The sequence below is a fragment of the Molossus molossus genome, unplaced genomic scaffold (genome assembly GCF_014108415.1).
Source record: "Molossus molossus isolate mMolMol1 unplaced genomic scaffold, mMolMol1.p scaffold_m16_p_1, whole genome shotgun sequence".
NCBI lineage: Eukaryota > Metazoa > Chordata > Mammalia > Chiroptera > Molossidae > Molossus > Molossus molossus.
In genome coordinates, this window is record NW_023425344.1 from 64,895,156 (window position 1) to 64,916,530 (window position 21,375).

The 21,375-nt window shown below is 34.0% G+C and overlaps 1 protein-coding gene across 5 annotated transcripts in view; it reads right to left on the reverse strand.

Annotated features, from left to right (window-relative positions):
• MAPK10 (mitogen-activated protein kinase 10) overlaps positions 1–21,375 on the reverse strand; it is a 302,211-nt gene that overhangs the window by 42,024 nt on the left and 238,812 nt on the right. For 4 of the 5 annotated variants that reach the window (XM_036279773.1, XM_036279760.1, XM_036279770.1 and 1 more), the window contains exons 10-11: positions 8,893–9,075; positions 3,152–3,276 (exon numbers count right to left, since the gene is read on the reverse strand). In XM_036279773.1, the coding sequence (XP_036135666.1) occupies positions 3,152–3,276; positions 8,893–9,075 (308 nt within the window). Of the gene's footprint in view, positions 1–3,151; positions 3,277–8,892; positions 9,076–20,728; positions 20,801–21,375 lie in introns of all 5 variants that reach the window. The other variant, XM_036279780.1, reaches the window with a different exon arrangement.

Below are 21,375 nucleotides of genomic sequence, written 5' to 3' on the forward strand. Positions count from 1 at the left end.
TCTTTGTTTAAAAAAAACAACTGAGTGACAGAAAGGCTAAAAAACTTGATCATAGGGTAAGTGGCAGAAGAGAACTCTAAACCGAGCCATGTTGTAACCCTGTGGAGAGGCATACCACTCCGCACACTGCGCTGGTGTGGTCTGCGCCCTCCTGATGGACACCAAGGCAGTTAATGCTTGGCGGTCGTCGATGACACTGTGCTGACATGAAATGCGGCCTTTGTGCTCTATTTGGGGACATGATTTTATTATTCTGAACATTGTTTGAATAAGAACTTGCTAACAGTTTGAGCAGTTGTAACTTCAAAATCTTTCTGTACTATTAGACAGATCACTATTAACCTTGACATCTGATTTTTAAAATGTTCAACTTCATGATTGCATGAATAATTCTCTCTCAGAGTTATGACAGCATTCACACACTCATCTTATTTTATTCCGTTCTTTGGCACTTTTGGAAACGTGATAAGATAGCTTGTGGTATAATTAATAGATTAGTACACATAACATTTCTCAGCTCTTCTTTCTACTTTGCCTGAAGTAATCACCTTCTTTTGCACTTTGTCCTTTGTCTTTCTCTCCAGTTGCCTTTAGTTTCTTCCAATGAACCTTATTTTTGTTTCATCTTTGAAGTTCCTTCCCTCTCTAACATCATGTGAGTTTTACTTAAAAGCTGTGTATGCTTGGATCTTCTCATGACTTGTAACCATGGAAACTTTGATTAGTTCATACCTCCATTTATTTGGATTATTAGAGACACACTGGGGTTTATTTTGTAAAATAGTCTTGTTGGTCCTGGCAAAAACATATGGTTCCATTATAGCTTTGCCATGTGTCCGTAAAGAAAGGTCATCCTACATTAAATATATGTTCACATGCAATAAGTAAGGCACGGATTCTAAGGGTATTGCAGAAAGCATAGCAATCACTGCTTGGAACATCCTTAGTTGTGACCTCTGTGATACATTTCACAGGGGAGGAAGAAACTAACCTTGCCCTAGGGTCAGGATTCCAGCCTATTCACTGCAAAGTCTAGATGTAAAATGTGTTTACCTCTATAAGTAATGATCCTAGTCAAGTTGCTAAACACGTGCTTGTTCTTTGTATTCACTGATCCCTTTTCCTTCACCTTCAGGCTCCAGCAGCTCCTTCTCCTAGAATGTGTAAGTCTTCTGTTGCACATGACAATATTGAAGTGGTTGATAAAAGGCTGTAGCCAATTTAGTGCCCTAAATTTCATCTTTTTTTATCCTTCAAAGGAATTTTTTATTGAGGATTAAAATAAATTTTAAACATTGGAACTATTCATTAATATACTGTGATAGATTCTAAGCAACAGTCTCTTCTATAGGCAACATAATTACAAGTGAATTACAAATGCAGACTTTACGATTCCAATTAAACTCTAGGCCACTTCCATTAAGAAGACATTACAGTCGATGTAAGAGAAAAATGCCACATGATTTGAACTATCAAAATTAACAAGGAACAATAATTTCCAATAATTTATGTTTGTCTAAAATTTTTACCAACATAACCTAAAGTATTTTCTTAAACATCATTAGAGAAAAAATTATCATACTTAATTTTCACATATATACACATTTACTTTATCTTACTTATTTCATTACTCCATTCTACCCAAGAACATCTTTGTCTTTTTGTTTATTTGTTTTTTAAAGTATTTCCCAAGAGTAAGAGATTGGGGAAAAAAATCTATTTTTAGTTGTAATAACATTTGTTTTTTTTTTAGTTTTAGAGCATTATAATCATACTTGAACATATTTAATTTTAGGGCTTTTATTTTATAAAAATCAAGTGACCAAAAATTAATTTGAATCAAAATGAAATTTCATCACTGTAAAACTGCTCAGGAGAGCAGATGTTAAGAAGATGTCATCAAGGAGGGTACGCCTGTTTCCACAGTTGAGAGACTCAGTTATCTCTGAAATGTTATCTGTGAAATTTGTGAATGCTGAAGGATGGGGTTACTATGAAAAGTAGCTTTGTTAATAGTATGTCTATAAATTGTATTCTACCTACTCCTTACTCCCATATACAAGATCTCACTTCTCCAATGAAGAATGAAAGGGTAGGAATTACGTCCGTTTGGATGGAGCATCTCTGACGTGGGCAAACACAATGAAGTTGACACAAAGCAAAACTACGCTCGAGCAAGATTAACGTGGGGTACAGACAAGGACACAAGAACACAAACAAAAGAGTATTTCAAACAGAAGACTAAGAACTAATTCAAATAAAGTAATTTGAACATATTATGTGAAAGAAAATGAGAGCATTTAGCACAGGTATTCTAAGAATTTGAAGAGAGGTTGCCATTTTAGGGAAAAGGTAACATTGGTACTAATAACATTTAGAAGGGGGACAAAAGGACGTTCCCATCAGGAGGCCCATAAAACACACGTGGGCAACAATGCCCCTTGGTGCTGTGCAGCCCTGGCCCCACACAGTGAGAAAAGGAGAAAGGCAAAGATGTAAGAAATAATAAGTGGCTGAAAACTAGTTTTAAAAAAAAAGAAAGAAAGAAAAGAGAGAGAGAAATTTATGCTTCTAATGAGATTCTTAAACTATACCTGGATTTAAAAGATGGAGGTACTTTTTACTGTGGTAGTCATTTTAGAATCAAACTGAAATAATGTCATTATTGGAACATCCAATTTTTCTCATCTAATTCATGGGAGGGTTCACTAAGTCACCAATGGCCTGGTAAAAGCTTTGTAGCCAAAATAGTTTAATCTTTACCAATGGCGGGCATCTTATCAAGGAAATAGAGGAAAAGTAACATCCTCCATTATATCTTCTGCTGCTAACTTTGCCTCAAAAGAGGCTGATAATGAACCACAAAGGAGGAGTTAACCATTTAACAAAAACAAATGGAAATGTTTCATGGACAGCTAAGGTTTGTTGGACTAAATCACTCTCTCGCATGGGAAGTCCTGGAAGAGAAATGCATTTAAAACACAGGTAGAAGAAGATGATTTTAGAGGGGAGGTAATAACTGTGCGACTTAGGGATTTCATGAAGGTTCTTCGTGTGCTCTTTGTGGCTCCAAGTCTCCCCATTTTCACCCCTGAGCGCCCAGTTCCTATGACTCGCTTGTGGAAGGAACGTCAAGAAGCCTAGGCCTTACCGCCTCCACCTCGGCAGGGTCGTACCAGACGTTGATGTACGGATGCTGCAAGGCGTCATCCACCGATATCCTCTTGGCCGGGTCAATCACTAGCATCTTTGACAACAAGTCCCTGGCTTGGCTGGCTGAAATGATGAATAAGAAAGACAATTAGCAAAATGTTGATTTTGGCCAAGATATTTGTTGGAGGGAGAGGAAATGAAGAAAACAAAGATCAACTAGCCCCTTCATCCTGAACATCAGGTGGCTTCACCAAGTGATTAGGGAAACGCAAAACAACACAATGGAATGTTTTTTACCCATCCTATTAGCAAAACTAAAAAATGGTGTAATATCTACGAACACCAGGGAATTTCATTCAGGTTGGTGGGAATGTAAATTGATGTCGTGTTTTTTAGAGGGCAAATTTGGCAGAATCTGTTCAAGTGTGAAATGTAGACACCGTAGGGCTCAGCAGTTCCACAGCTTTGGTTGTGGAATAAAAAAGTTTTAAAACAGTCTAAATTTTCATCTATAGCAACTTAATGACCTCTGATACAACCGTACCAAAGAATTGTATTTGCCAATTTAAAAGAATGAGATAGATCTGTATATACTCACATGGACATGTTGTCAAGTGAAAAAAAAAAAAAAAAAGTTGCAGAATGAGCCACAGATCATGCCATGTGTGTAAATCTGCTCCTTCTCAGCAAGACAAGGAACACTCCCCTCTCTTTATTTATGCTTATAAATGCATAGAAACCGTCTGTGAAGATAATCAACAAACTGAAAAATACTTCCAAGGAGGGAAGAATATGTACATGTGTTACTTACATAAATAAAAATAAATTTAAAAGAATAGTTTTGTTTTTTTGTTTTTTAAAAAGAAGTAGCTGCCCTGGCCGGTTTGGCTCAGTGGTAGAGCGTCGGCCTGTGGTCCAGAGAGACCCAGGTTCAGTTCCCGCTAAGGGCATGTACCTCGGTTGCAGTTTGTCCCCGGCCCTGGTTGGGTCGTGCGGGTGGCAACCACTCGATGTGTCCCTTTCACGTCGATGTTTCTCTCTCTCTCTCTCTCCGTCCTACTCTATCTGAACAAAATATGGAAAAATGTCCTTGGGTAAGGATTAAAAAAAAAAAAAAGAAGAAGTAGATGGAGTGGGTGTGGATTGTTCATTTTTACATTTTTCTGTGCTGGAAAAAGGGCTAAAGCAGTTAGGGGAGGCGAGAAGTTCAGGGGTGGCATTTTTGAGGATGACAGAGATGGAGGACTTTAACAGGAGCAGAAGCTTTAAGGACAGAGAATAGGGGGTAGATTTGAGAGAAAGAATCCACAAGACTTAGTAAGCAAATTGATGTGAGACGTTTGGTTCAGTTTATTTATTTATTTTTTTATTATCTTCACCCAAGGACATTTTTGCATTTATCTTCAGCTAGAGGGGGAGAGAGAGTGAGAGAGTGGGGAAGAGAGAGAGAAACATTCATGTGAGAGAGACACATCGACTGGTTGCCACCTGCACGACCCCAACCAGGGCCAGGGACAAACTGCAACCAAGGTACGTGCCCGTAGCGGGAACTGAACCTGGGATTCTCTGGTCTGCTGGCTGATGCTCTAACTGCTGAGCCAAACTGGCCAGAGCAATTTGATTCAGTTCATAAAATACTAAGTGTTCACTTGTTCACTGTGTGCCAGGTACAGTGTGAGGTACCAAGAATCGAAAAACAAAACAAAACATATAGTGATAATCAGTAAGTATATTTATTTAATAACACTGCTAAAGGACACTCAATTTTTAATCTCTAATTGTGAGGGCAAGAAGGGGGTGGATGTGGAAGAGAGTATGAGGGGATAAATGGTGATGAAAACATAAAAATATATAAATTTTACATAAAATATAGTTCTGAACTGATTTGAAAGTTATGGTAAAAAATACTCAGTTGAACAACTATGAGGTATCACCTCACACCTGTCAGAATAGCCACCATCAACAAATCATCAAACAAGTGTTGGCGAGGGTGTGGAGAAAAGGGGACTCTAGTGCACTGCTGGTGGGAATGCAGACTGGTGCAGCCACTGTGGAAAACACTACGCTGTTACCTCAAAAAGTTGAAAATTGAACTGCCATTTGACCCAGTGATCCCACTTCTAGGAATATACCCTAAGAAACCTGAAACACCAATCAGAAAGAATATATGTACCCCTATGTTCATTGCAGCACTATTTACAATAGCTAAGATCTGGAAATAATCCAAGTGTCCATCAGTAGATGAGTGGATTAAAAAGCAGTGGTATATGTACACAATGGAATACTATGCAGCTGTAAGAAAGAAAGATCTCTTATCCTTTGAGATGGCATGGAAGGACCTGGAGAGTATTATGCTATGCAAAACAAGCCAAGCAGAGAAAGACAAATATCTCTTATTTGTGGAATATAATGAACTAAACAAACCGCTGAACAAAATTAACCCAGAGACATAGAGGTGGGGTACAGGCTGACAAGCCTCAGAGGAGGGGGTGATTTGTGGGGGAAGAGATAAACCACAGAACTTACATGCATGTATGCATGACCAATGAATATAGACAACAAAGCTGGGGATGGGGTGGGGGGGAAGAGGTGGAGGGGGTCAATGGGGGAAAATGAGAATCATATGTAACAAAAACAAATTAATAAATAAAAAATGTAAAAAGTTACTCAGTTGGTTCCAAATATATGGTAAAACTTCAAATTAAGAACAGAAATCCAAATCGGTTTGCTAAATTAGGAAAAAGGCAATTATGTTTGAATCCATAGGTATATGACAATTTTTATTAGTTTTTCCGGATTATTAAGGAAATATTGATTAATTTTAGAAAACTGGAAAATTACATAAAACATAAATCAGAAAGCACCTCCATTCCCACTATAGAGAGGTAATCACTCTTCTTATTGGTATTTTCTTCTAGTCTTGTTTCTATATTTTTTCATAATTTTGATCATACTGCAGTTAAAATGTAGCAATGTAGTTTTCTTTCTTTTTTAATGCTTTTATTGATTTTTAGAGAGAGAAGAAGGAAGAGGGGGAGAATGAGATAGAAACATTGATGATAAAGAAACATCGATTGGCTTGCCTCCTACATGCTCTCTGCTGGGGACCGAGCCCAAAACCTAGGCATGTGCCCTCACTGGGAATCGAACCAGCGACCTCTTGGTGCATGGGTTGATACCCAACCACTGAGCCATACTAGCTGGGCAGCAATGTATTTTTCAAATGTCCTGACATTAGTGTTTTCTTGTGTTGTTACATTTTAATGCATGTACTTTTTATATGTTTATTTATATTATTCATGTATTTACATAAATTAGACTTTTTATTTCTATCAATCATTTTTCTGGGGATCTCAATTCTAGGGATTTGACTTCTGCTATTTCTAAACTGACCGTCTGAAGCTCACAGGAATAGCTAAAGTTCAGAAATACTTACACATTAATTTGTAATATTTAATATTTCTCATTGTCAGTGACCCCCTAATGGCCCAACAGGGCAATATTTATTTCTTTTACTCCCTCCAAGGTCTTTTTGAATTGTAACTCATTTCATACCCAGACTCACGCACCTCTCTCTCACAGATTCAGCCATCAGACCCTCCCATGTTCCTGCTCTTAGAAAGGGTGGGGTTGGGGCGGGCTCCTCATCACTAGAGGCATGAGCTACAGCAATACCAAGTCATCTCCCTGGGAAACATGAGCAAATACTCTTTGTAGGAAACAGAATGAGCAAGAAGAAAAGGTTTCAATCTCATCTTTCATTCTTTCATCTGCAAGCACGTCTTATGCTCTTTTTATATAACAGGATTAATTCTTTCCTTTTATTATTTGTATAATTCTTTATAATTTGACAATTTCATATTAAAATTATAATTAATTATACATATGCACACTAGTTTATTATTTGCAAAAACAATCACAGAGGTTCAAATTGAGCTCAAAATCTAAAAAGGAAACTCAGGGGAGTTGAGATGATAGTATGAAGTACGGTATTTTACTTTATAGTCTTTCTACAAGTGCTATTAGGATCTCAAATGATTGGATCAGGACTTGTCATCTCCATGTTGTTTCACTACGAATGTCTTCAATCGTAGGGATTATCTTTGCATGACTTTTCAATTAACAACATAAAGACATAAAATGTCTACTTAGCTCTTCCTTGATCTGTATACAGGCAGTGTTGATCTTAAAACCAGTAAATTGAGTAATAATTAAGTCTATTGCCATTCAGAGAGCTGGCAGAGGCAACTGAAGGAAGAGACCCAACTGTGTAATGTTACAAACACAAAAACAATGCTGCACATTTAATATACACCAGATGAAATTTTGGATGATATTTTAGATGAAATTTTAGATGATAAGAGACTAGCAGCACATTTTAGTTTCCCTGTCTCATTTAAGTTTATAGTAGCTACAAGTTAAGTTTTGAAGTTAAATATGTAACTAATAGATTGTCTCCATCTGGAATATTTCAGGTAAAATTTCAAGAGTATGTGTCCTTTTATGTTTGATAATGTATAGGTACATTTTAAATAGTAATGATTACATGTATTATTTTTATATATAACAGTTATTGAGTATTTATTGTGAGCCTGGCACTGTTCTAAGTGCTTGATTAATTATTTAGTCAATTACCCTTCCAGTGACCCTATAAGACAGACATTTTCTATCTTCATTTGTTTAAAAAGATACAGAAAGATTCAATAACTTAAAATCACACAGATTTTAAGGGACAAGATTTAAACCCAGGCAGAAGGAAAAATCAAATTTGTTTCAAAATCATAGTCTCAGAAATGTCTTACGTTAAAAGAATTAGAAATTTATTTACGTTTATACATTGACAATTTATTCCTTGTCTCCATTCCTATAACTGAGACATTATTATCCCAGTTTTGTGGGTGAAGAAATAGATTTGATACTAAATTTCATGACTATAGAGATAGTAACAGAAAGAATTACTTATTAATGAAAATGTTTATATTGAATATAAAATGTGTAGGTAAAATCTCATTTGTCACTCTAAATGAAAAAAAAAAAAAGTGGTTAAGCATTCCCTTAAATGCAAATAAAACTCAGATACCTACTTCTCCATGATTTTACAACAAAAACCTTGTGTTTAGAATATTTTCCAGGTAATAAAAAGAATTGGAACAATGATTTTGATATATATTACAATGGCCCTTTAGTGTTACCTGGCAAAATAATTTTAAGATTCCACATAAGCCCCAAGAAATAATTAACCTGGACCACTGTCACATGCTTCAGTATCATCCTTCCCCCTGAACATCCAGACACTACTGAGATCCTTCTCCACTTGCCCTTTGTAAGAAAGATTGTTTAAGAAATCTCTCTCCTGAAGCAGGTTATCCCCGAGTCAATCAGAACCCTTGCAGGAGTCCTAGAACTACCTGTCTCTAATTTATTTCCTACTGTATACCCTCAGCACTTACAAGGTCATAATTATGCCCATGATTGTATTTATGCTATGTTACAGTTTATATCCCCTTGCAATAAAGACCATCGTATTGAAAACCTCACTATCAGAAAGATTTCCCAGCCTTAGCCAATAACTTATTTCAAGTATATTTCAATACAACAAAATTCTAGTAAAATATATATTAAAAAAGAAATACCTCTCCTTAAATTTAGGTAGTTCACGTTAAGAGAAGTGTCTCTATCACTAGCTTGGTCAGCCCATCACCCACAGAGCGGTTCTCAAGCTGTCCCTGATGGGCTTACCTTTGAGTTTATTGTGCTCGGAATCCGCTGGGAAGAGGGAATCTGGAAAGAGCTTGGGAAAGGTGAGTCCTGCGTACTTGGGCCGGTTCTCCACATAGTTTCTTACTGTGGGTTGCAATTTCTTCATGAATTCTGGACATGGTGTTCCTAGTTGCTCAATTACTTTGTTCCACTGGTCAATATCTGAGAATTGAATCGTTAAGGCCAACAAAGAACAGGCTACTGCCTCTGATCTTTCCCTGTTTGGGAGACTAACTGCTTCTCAGAATCTTTGTCAATACAACTGGAGTTTTAATAAGCAACAAAGGACAAAAATATAAAATCAGAATTGTAAGGCAATGAATCCTCTTCAAATTTTAAATCCACTTTTGGAACATATAAACTATTGGAGAACTAGCATTACTTAACAAAATAGTGTATCATGAGATAGTACTTGGTTGTAAAGATGAAAATGTATTGAATAACACAAGAAAAATTTCTTATATTAATATAAACTATATAACCATGTGATTTAAAAGAGAGAAAATATGACACATAGTATGTTATCATAAAATTACCTCAATTATTTATCTTCAAAAATTGACAAATGCACAAATATTTTAAATAAGATTCATTTACATTTTTCTTAAATTTCTCTTATGATATTTTTCTTTCTGTATCAAATAGGAAATTCCATCATCTGTTAATGTTATCTACTCATATGCATTACTTATTGGATTAATATAATTTTTGATAATAAGATAACTAATTAATTCTTTACCAAAGACTTAAAACATTTCTCTATTTATCAAAGTAGTCATGGTCTTATACTTATTTTCTTGGTAATTTTTCTATACACCTGAATATTAAGAAGATAGAATAAACATAGAATGCTCAATTTAAAACAACAGATTTTAATTCAAGTGCATGTGTTTCAAGAGTACATTAAGCATGTGGAATTCTACAGAAAAAAATATTAACTCTCTATGAATATTAATACCCCCAAATTGGAGTTAGCTCTTTGACAGACATACTCACCGAATGAGGTTCTCTTTTTCATTTATCATTAGCATTTGTTATATCAGAGCTCGTGAAAGATAAATACCACCTCAGAAAACTCTGAAGAACTGGAAGAAACAGATTTCAAAGAAATCCCCTTGCCATGTGTCAATGAATGACAAAAGCCTTAGAAATTCTTCTTCAGTCCGACACCACAGGCAGCGTTCTCCTTTACACTGTGTATTCCACAACTCTATTCTTTAGTAATAAGCTAATGAACTCAGTCCTGCTAATGTGATTTGCAACAGTTCAGGGAACTTATCATAATATTACTTAATTGAGGTTTGCAAACTCCTTACCCCTAACTAAAAAAACAAACAAACAAAAAACCCCAGCAGTACTGACAAAGGACAAAATTAACTATATTTAACAAAAATAAATATATAATGCAAACAAGTAGAGAGGATATTGCACAGAGGTAAAACTAAGGTAATTTACAAATCAACGTCTTTTATAATCTGGCTGAATAAAATTTAATTATTAGATATGCTCATAGTTACTGGGATAAAGAAAAGTATAATTGTGTAATGTCAGGATATGAAGTGAAAGTGGGAAAAAATGAAGACGATTCCTAAGAATATTGTAGTAAGTCAGAATAATTAGAAATAAAAGATTAAAGTTAAAAAGTAAGTTTTTCACACAAAAGCTTAACGTGAGTACTATGGATAGAGTTAAGCTTGAACTATTTAAACATATTTAAATAGAAAATATTAGTACAGCTAAATAAACCTCCAGGACTTGTTTTGTACATCATGAAAGAGGTCTGTTCTCTACTACAGTTGGGTTGTCATGTCCTATCAAGCTATCACTAGTCAAACTTCCTTAGAATTTTACACATGATGTCAAACTAAAAATAGGGGCAAAGGAACTGTCATGTTTTCTGGAAAAGTATCTTGAAAGAGTTGGAAAAACTATTCACAACTCACTGTTATATTCTACTTACATTTAGCTAAAGTTGTCAAGTTACTCAGTAAAAAAGTAATTGCTTTTAAAGTAGCATTCCCCAAACAATTCCATGTTATTTATAAAGTTGAAGTCAAATATTGAGGAATTTGTTAAACATAAACAGTTAAAATGTTTCTTTTTATAAGTTATAATTAAAGCTTATAGAAGCACTCAGTGAACTTTCCTATCTAAGATTGCTTTTTAGATAAAACACAACTGTGGTAATAGTTTACAAAAAGTAGGGAGGCACACATCTTTATTACTGTCCATGAAATCGTTGAATGTTAATACGTACTTCAAATATATGGTATAGGCATCTTTAAAAGTTTGTGCCTTTATTTTAACCAATACATTTCAAGTTCCTTCTTCCTCTAAACATGAAGTTATAATTAAGGGTTAAGCGCTTCTTTCTCAGATGTTCATAGGATCACAAAATGAACAGCTATGTCCAACTATACTTCATTAACCACATGATTTTCCTTTATAATAATAATTAACCAAATAAAAAGCCAAGTTTGGAAGTCATATCTCCTTACTCTAAGTTCAATGCTTGTTCCAAGGATTCTCATGAGGAAAAGAGCAACTCTGAAGTTGATGTGGTAGAAATTGCTTTAATTTGGCCATGAAATTGATGGTACGTTTGTCACAGGCAATTCCTTTAAAGAACGTCTCTGAAACCACCTCCTTGGTTTATCAGGTCAAAACATTCACCTAAAACGATTAATTTTATTAACTTTTTTTTTTTAATCCTCACCTGAAGACACTTTTTCCATTTTTTGTTCAGATAGAGTGGGAAGGAGGGAGAGAGAGAGAGAAACATTGACGTGAAAGGGACACATCGAGTGGTTGCCTCCCTCATGACCCAACCAGGGCCGGGGACAAACTGCAACTGAGGTACATGCCCTTAGCGGGAACCAAACCTGGGTCTCTGTGTACAGCAGGCCTACATTCTAACCACTGAGCAAAACCAGCCAGGGCAATTTTATTAACTTCTTAAGTAAAAAATAAGGTGATATATGTTTTTAAAATTTTAATCATTAGATTTCTATAATGATTATATTTTTTAAATGCATAAAATATTAGAGTTTTATGCTTGTGTATTTATGTTAACAGGGTAAATGTTTTTTAAAAAAAACGGCCAAAAGTATTTTTGTAAAAGGATTTATTTGCTTTAAAACACTCATAAGTCATTAGTATTATACTATATGTTTATGAATCTGAATGTTTATAGATTCTAGCCTATGTAGTTATCAAAAAAGCAATAAATATGTTTTATATTTTTGATTTATTATTTTTGTAAGAAATTATCACTATTTACATATTTATCAAAGGCATTTAATAAAAATTTTAAATTGTCATTTTATAGGAATTATTTGACACTAAATGTCCTCATCTAATTCTTAATTCACTGCATAAAAATAGTCATATTACAAAAAGTTTGATTTATAAAGCATGATGACAAGATAATGTGCAAATACTGACTATTAACTAATGTATTCAGTAAATAGCATTGTAATAGATGAATGAAGCAAAGTATATATAGATGGCAAAAATGAGTTCTCTGAAATCTTAAGATTGAAAATTATTCATTAATTTTATCAGCGAAGAGCTTGCATTTATGTCCTCCTTTCAATTCCACTTCCTTGGCTGGGAACTTTCTAAAATATATCACAAGCTGCCCTGGACATAATGTATGAAAAACACCTTGTCTTTTTCTGGGTATTTCAGGTCAGAATTGTATATGAACACAACTTATAAATGACCCTAATTTATACAATTCACATTTAAGCTGTGAGAAACTACAAAGTGGATTCAAAAAGAGTGTTTAATAGTCTCATTCTATTATGCTCTTTGAAAAACTGTAACTTCTTTTTATGTTTTCTTTCATAGTGGATTACTTTTCATCAGTATAAATATGGTTTCCAGAGTTGACACCTTCATAAATTCAGATTGTCTTTCTCTTCTACTCAAAGCCTTGTGGTCAATACTTTTGCAAAATTTTCTGACACCTATTTGTAACTTAAAGAATATCAATGTTTATCTCAAATTCTTAACTATGTTTTTAAAGATTATGTTGCCTGAGAATAGTTTCAGGAGAGGTTATTTCATGTGTCAAACCACCAAGCTGCCTAGGCAGTGTGTTGGGTATTACTGTGTGGCTGGATGTCAGTCCTATAGGAAAGAATATTGCAATCAGTTAGTAATTTCTGAAATGAATATGCAATGAGGAAGTGGAGGCATGCATGCATGTGTTAGGTATCATGATATAACACTATGTTTCCCCAACTTGACTATTCATAACACAGGCAAATTCCAAAGTACAGATCCCTCCCCTCTCCCTGTTGAGCTACATAATTCTGATATACTACATTTAAAAGAATACCAATAGTAATTTTAATTCAAATAAAGTTCCTGGAATATATTTTGAAAAGTACCACTGTACTATCAGTCTCTTTTCCATTAATACATTTAGATTTAAGAATAAAGTATTGCCCAACCAGTTTGGCTCAGCGATTAATGTCGGCCTGAGGACTGAAGGGTCTCAGATTCTCTTCCTGGTCAAGGGCATATACCTGGGTTGCAGGTTCAACCCCTGGGCCCAATGTGTCTCTCTTACATCAATGTTCCTTTTTCTCTCTCACTCTCCCTCCCTCCCTCCCTTCCACTCTAAAAATTAATAAAAAAGTATCCTCAGGTGTGGATTAACAACAAAAAGAGAATAAAGTACTAACACATTTCAGTTTTATGATGCAAATTAAGATAGCTTCATATTCACCAAAAGTTTAAAACCACACCTATGTTCTATGAAAATGTTAGGGGTCATTCACCTGAAAATACTTCAGAAAAAGAAAAATTCTAACATTACTCTCATGTCCCCCATGTAACTTTCCGGGAAAGACTGAGGGAATCTATACCGAGGGGCAAGCATAGGCTCCCAGAGGGAGAAGGATCCCGCCCATCACTGTCTAGGGAAAGGGTGAAATTACATGTTGCTATTACCTGTGGGTGCTAATCACAGAAAATACAAAAACTGCTCAATATAAAGTTCAAAATACTTGACAAGTAATTTCAGTAATTACTTTATATTTCTCTGATAAAATTTGCTCTCAAAAGAATTCTTACTTCCGAGGACAAGTTTAAAGATCGGGATAGAAATAGATACACATATAACTGAGTTCTGCATCCAGATTTTCATGGTTATGTTTTGAGTTGTTTTGTTCCTTTAAAAAAATATATATATATATAAATACTCTTTTCCTCTCAGAAGTTCCCCTCAAATTCTGGTAACATGAAATATGGACAAGTGATTTAATCTACAATAGTAATAGTAACTAGCATTCATTTTCATTTTAAATGACCATAGAAAGAGGAAATAGTATGAGCCAGAACACATCTACAACTCAAAGCTGACAATGTGGGTAAAGGACTGTTTGTTCACTGGAAGCAGATTGCTAGTAGGATACTGTGGGACATGAAATAGCCAAAGGCTGGTGTTTGAAGCATCACATACATGGATCTTAGTACTATTTTGTCTTATAGATCTATTTATTATTGTAATCTATATTTACATACAAAGCAAAAAATGGACATTTCACATATAAGCAAATCTAGTATATATTAATAAATATGTGTCACAATGGTAGAATTCTTGTCAAGCTATTAAAGGTTAATCTTTGGGGCCTCTCATTTGCCCAGGCCCCTTATAAGACTCTGTATCTAATTTTGTATTATAATATTAATTTTTTTTGATACATAACATCCTCCTCAAATTGTATGCTAGTCTCACCTTACAATGGCTGGATCTGACTCTGTCTGCATTTTCAAACTGGGAAGAGGCTTTGGAGATTATTTAATTTGACATCTGTGTTTTATAGCTGAAAAATATCAAGGTCCTTTCAAATTGATAAATAAAATTATTTTAAGGAACTAACACAAACAGCTTCTAACACTAACAGAAATATAGAATTCTATTTAAGGGAGTTGTAGGGACACTGTACTCAGATCTGCGAGACCTTCTCTGGAAGACTACATCATCCATTTCTGGGTATAACATTCATAAAAGGGCGATTAAGAAAGTACCATCAAATTTATATGAATTCAAGAATACATGCCATTTTGTCAGGCATACCTGAAAAAATGTTTTATATTTAAACTTAAAAAAAAAAACAAAAAGACAGGAGATGATCTATGCTCCCTCATCTTAGCATTTTGATCTTTTTTATTCCTCAGCCATTATCTCCTTGTAATATACTGCACCTTTTATTGTAAATTTCATGATGTCAAGAATTTTATGACATCATGCTTTTCATGATGCCAGTTTTGTTCATTGATATATCCCTAGAGACAAAAATTGCTCAGCACACAGTAGGTGCTCAAAAAATATTTGTGGAGTAAATGAAAGTCTACTTTATGTCCAGTCAGAGTTTTTTTATGGAGCTAATGAAAAAATGTGGGAGAGAAAATATTTAAAGAAACAAAAGCTGAGAAATTCCATAAATTAGAGATAGGTTGGGATTCAAGAAATACAGTGAATCCCAAGGGAGATAAATAAAAAGAAACCCACACATAGTCACATGGTAGAGAAACAGCAGAACACCAAAGACCAAAAAGAGAACTGTAAATGAAGTGGGGGTGGGGGGGACTATCTCCAAGGATGACTGTCACATCAACAGCTAAATATTCTCTAGCAATATTGGAAGCTAAAAGTCAGTGGAATAATATTTTTTAAATGCTGGGAGAAAATAACTGTCAATCTCAAATTCTATATCCAACTAAATTATTTTTAAAGTAAGGAAACCTATTCAAAATATAGAGTTTTATCATCAAAACTCCCACTAAAAGTCTTCTAAAGTATGTACTTTAGGAAGAAAGAAAATAATCTTAAAGGACCAAATTGCAGGGATTAGTGGTAAAACAAGAAAATGATCATCAAAAGGTTAAATCTAAACAAACTACCTATATGTAATAAAATTATAATATTGTCAATTTATGAGGCTAAAAATTAGTGTGTGCTAATATCCCTATATGTTCAAAAGAATAATTTTTAAATGTCTTAATTAAAATAGCAATTCTCCACAAATTGTACTATATATTCAATACAATTCCAATATAAATACCAATAGAAATATTTTTTATAAAAGTAACCAATTTTGCCCTGGCCAGTTTGGTTCAGTGGTTGGAGAGTCGGCCTGCGGTCCAGAGAGACCCGGGTTCGGTTCCCGCTAAGGGCATGTACCTTGGTTGCAGTTTGTCCCCGGCCCTGGTTGGTCATGCGGGTGGCAGCCACTCGATGTGCCCCTTTCACGTCGATGTTTCTCTCTCTCTCTCTCTCTCTTCCTCTCTCTCCCTCCCACTCTATCTGAACAAAAGAATGGAAAAATGTCCTCGGGTGAGGATAAAAAAAAATAAAAAAGTAACCAATTTTAACATTTTTATGAAAGAGCAATCATTCATTAATAGCAAAGATACTCCTGAAAAATACAAAGAAGGAGGGGTTTTAACTGTACCTGATATAAGCCCATAGTATACATTTGTATTCGTTAAGAAAGGGTAATAGTGATACAGATATAGACAAAAAGAACAGAATATGGAGCCCAGAATATAACAGCCCTCCCCATAATGTGTGGAAATGTATGACAAGAACAGCATAGATCAGTGAAGAAAGAATACATTGGTCAGTAAATGGAAGTAGAATAGAATAAATGGGATCTTTCTTTCACACCATACACAAAAATTAACTACAAGTAGACTAAAGGCTTTTAAATGCGAAAAATTAAATGTTAGAACATTCACAGTAAAATTACGAGACAATATAAAGGCATCAAAGATTTTTTAAACAATATATACAAATACATGAATCATAAAAAAATAGATTAATCACTATAAAATAAAATGGGAAAATAATCTAACTATAGGGGAGAAGATACTTATAACACATAAAACTGTCAAAAATTAGGTGACCAATTATATAAAGAACTCCTAATAATCAATAAAATAATACAATAGAAAAAATTGTTTTAAAGAAACACTTTACCAAGAGAAAAATACTAATATCCAATAAATAAAAAAAGATGCTTAGCCTCCCTGGTATTCAAGGAAATGTAAATTAAAGCTCCATTGAAATAGTATTTTATATTCAAGAGATTGGTAATACATTTTTAAACTAACATAACAATATGAAGAGTTAGTAAGGTTATGAAGTAGACAGTGACATCTATATACTAATACTCTGGAAATCAGTTACACAGTCAGGTTGAAAATGTGCACACCTGTGAACCTGGAAATTTATTAATAATAAAAACAAAAAAACACAAAAGAACAACAACAAAAACACCTTGCCCATGTGCTCCTGGAGACATATATTTATATCATCATTGTTCATAAAAGCAAAAATTGAATATATCCCAAGTGTATTTATATGAGAATGAATTACCTGTAGAACATTCATAGGCTGGAATACTATACAGAAATGAAAATAAATGAACTATTTCTAATTTATTAATATTGATAAATTTCAAAAATATAATGTTAACTTTAAAAAAAAGCAAGTCACAAGATAATAATGATAATAAAATATGTAAAACATAAAACTAAACCATATATTGTTTGAGGATATATATGTATGTGGTAAAAATATAAGAAAATAAAAGAGTTTGTGAAATCATATGTTTAGGACAGTAGTGAGCTCTGTGGAGGGAAGAGGGAATATGATTGGTGTGGCATACACAAGAAGAGTCCAAGGTATTTATTGGTAATATTCTATTTTTTAACCTGCGTGGTAGTATATATTGATTTTGTTCAAAAGTTATATATTTAATATTAATTTGCTTATATAAAAAAAGCTTATAATTTTTGAAGTAAAAATGTCTGCTATGAAGAAATTCATTTGTAGAGATCCCCAAAGAAAATTATCTCAATAGCTGATTTCTGATCCTTCTGTACAGAATTAAAACATATTTAAATTGAATAAAATTATAATATGTACTTTAAAATATATCTACTAATAAAGTAGCATATAAACATATATATTTTTAAAATTATTTCTGGCTATCTAAATTTCTCAATTCTGAAAATAATGTGTTGAGTTTTTTAGACATAAAAGATAAAGGGGCCCTGGCCAGTTTGGCTCAGCGGTTAGAGCGTCAGCCTGCGGTTGGGAGAGACCCGGGTTTGGTTCCCGCTAAGGGCACGTACTTTGGTTGCAGTTTGTCCCCGGCCCTGGTTGGTCGTGCGGGTGGCAGCCACTCGATGTGTCCCTTCACGTCGATGTTTCTCTCTCTTTCTCCCTTCCTCTCTCTCCCTCCCACTCTATCTGTACAAAAAATGGAAAAATATCCTCGGGTGAGGATAAAAAAAAAAAAAGATAAAGGGTATAAGACTATCAATATTTTAAGTTTTGCTTTGCATTAGTTTATATATTAGGAAAACATGCAAAGTTTATATTGCAAGAACTTTTATAAATCATTTATTTTGAGAATGTCTTTATAAAAGCGAAGATGTGTTATTGAATAAAATAATGACTCCTTATGATGTATTGTTATAGATGGCCAGTATACATATTCTTTACCTCCAGTTCCATTTTAAAGGTCTGTCTAATGGATTCAGATATAATTTTATTGCCTTTTCAGATAAGTCATCTATAATAATAGGGAATTTTAAAAAATAATCTGTCTTGCATTTTAAAAAATTAATTTTATTAAATTTAGTGTTCATAAACTGTATACGTGAAAAAGACTGATTTAAACTTTACCAACATGTTCAAAATCTTTAAAAGACCACACCCTACACTCAGAGGAGACACTATAGAAAATGCCGCCCATTTGCCCTTTGAAAATTTAAAAAATATTATCACCATATCAGAGCTCCAGAAATAACTCAATATCAAACTCAGGCATTCAAGGGCATCTAATGTGAGACTTTAACATTAGGAGCAGCCTAGAGCTTTACTTATAAGAGATTTTGATACCAGACTTAAGAAGTGATACCCAAGCAACTTCTCCCAAGAAATGGATTCTAAGAAATGTTCATTTGTATTTAATAACTCAGATTTTCTTTAATAGAATATATATGGAAAGTAATGAAAATCAACCATTTTAATTTACAGGGGGCAAATATTCATTTCAGTCATCAATTATTCAAACACAATAAACTTCTGAAAAAGCCAAGAGTACAAAGTTGACAGATTGAGTTTATTTTCATCAAATGTCTAAATTAACCAAAATGAAGTACTATTTCATATTTATGTCCAAAGGCCAAATTCAAGTTTATAATTTGTTGAGAATCAAAGAAATTATTTTTTTTTTATCAAGTAACATACTTCTAAATACCATTAAAATGAATGTGGTAAATTTGTAGATGTTTTTAAATAAAATGTATAGGTGGAAGACAACTGCAAACAGGAAGAAAAACCTATAAATAAATGTGTGTCATACGTAAGATTAGAAAAAAGATTTTAGTAAGAACTGAAGTTAAAAGAGTGAAGCCTTATTTTTGACTAAATAAAATATTTTAGGTTAGTTTTTCATTCAACAAAAATTAAATGAGTGCCTTTCAGCCATTCTTTAAACTGGTTCTTTAATACATACAGAGAATATATGTTTGAAACTATATATACAACCATATATGTAATATGTCAATCCCCAAAGTAAATGGCTAATCACAATATGATTAGGCTACACTATATTAGCAATTAGATTTACTTCAATCATATATTAAAACCCCATTATTGTAGGTTCAATTTTAATTTTGAATTATGATCATTTATGCAAAGAGTTTATCTTTAGTATGATGTGCATATATTATATTCATAAATGACTGAGTGTAGGAGGATATTTAACTAACTTAAAAAGATAAGTTATGCCCAGCCAGTGTGGCTCAGTGGTTGAGAGTCAACCCATGTACCAAGATGTCACTGGTTTGATTCCCAGTCAGGGCAGATGCCCAGGTTGTGGGCCCAATCCCCAGTGGGGGCATGCGGAAGGTGGGCAGTCGATGTTCTCTCTCATCAATGTTTCTATCTCTCTCTCCCACTACCTGCCTCTCTCTCTAAAATCAATAAAGAAAAAAAATTAAAAATTAGAAATGTTATTACACTCCCATATACTAAGCACTCTGCATTCATATCTATTTAATACTGTAGAGTCTCTGGAATTTTATTTGCTATTTGCTACCTAAGAGATGGTCTCTTTTATTTATCTGGGTGATATAAATTTACTTCTTCAAATATTTTATATAATCATTATTAACTAATGAAGTTTTAATGATTTCATTTGTTAATTATATGAAGAAAATAAATAGCAGAAAGTGGAGCAATCATTCCTATAAATGAAGTAAATGAAAAGAAGAATTTTAGAAGAGATTGATCAATTTATAAATAAATTTCATATGCATGTTCTCTGAAAATGTGTTAAAATAAACCTATTGTATTTGTAGGTGAACATAAATCTAACTGATTAAAGTTTCCATGCCAAGTGAATATTTCTTATGATATAAGAACATAAATCTTCAGTCTTAAAACTAAACATTTTTCCATTCATTGTCTGGCTATGAATAGAACTTAGTTTGGAAACTTCTACAAAAAAAGTGATAGAGTATATCACTGTTATTAGTTTCATAGGACTAAATTAAGGCAGACCTTTTGATACCATACTCAGTGTTCCATATTTGATGCTGTATTATCCATGTAAAATCTTGTTGAGAGACACAGTTACTCTACCATGATGCTAGTTGGTAAATATTTGACATTGAGTCTCTCAGCAGCCCTGGAAGGACAGCAATGTACACCATCAGCAATACCAAGGGAAATCAATTGCGAATAACACCCATGGAGACCACTGGCTGCTAAGAAGGATACGATCAGTGCCAGGAAACAGCACTGCACCTTTTATCATTTCTCCCATGATGCACCCTACTGACCACATGTCAACTGAAAACAAAAATGACATGAAGATAAAACAAGAAGACAGGAATAGAAGAGCAAATAAATGAAAACACTTGACTACCCATGCCATAGAGCAATGGTCTGACCTTTTGCTGACTGGAGTAGAGGCCAGGCTTATGATCATTATTAGTCATTAATTAATTAATTTATTTATTTATTTTTAATCCTTACCTGAAGATATTTTTTCCATTGATTTTTAGAGAGAGTGGAAAGGTGGGAGGGAGTGGGGTAGAGAGAGAGGCGGAGAGAGAAACTTCAATGTGACAGAGATACATCAGTTGGTTGCCTCCAACACGTGCCCCAACCGGGGTTGGGATAGAACCTGCAACCCAGGTATGTGCCCTTAAAACTAAACCTGCGACCCTTCAGTGCCTGGGCCAACACTCTAATCACTGAGCCACATTGGTCAGGGTCATTATTAATCTTTTAAAACCTTGAAAGTTAAAGAATGCCAGGGCCCTTTCTTCTATGCAACCAAAGTCAACACTACTCAGTGTTACCCAATGTATGATAATGTTACTTTGTAATTATAATTCAATGATTAATTTAGTTTCTGATTT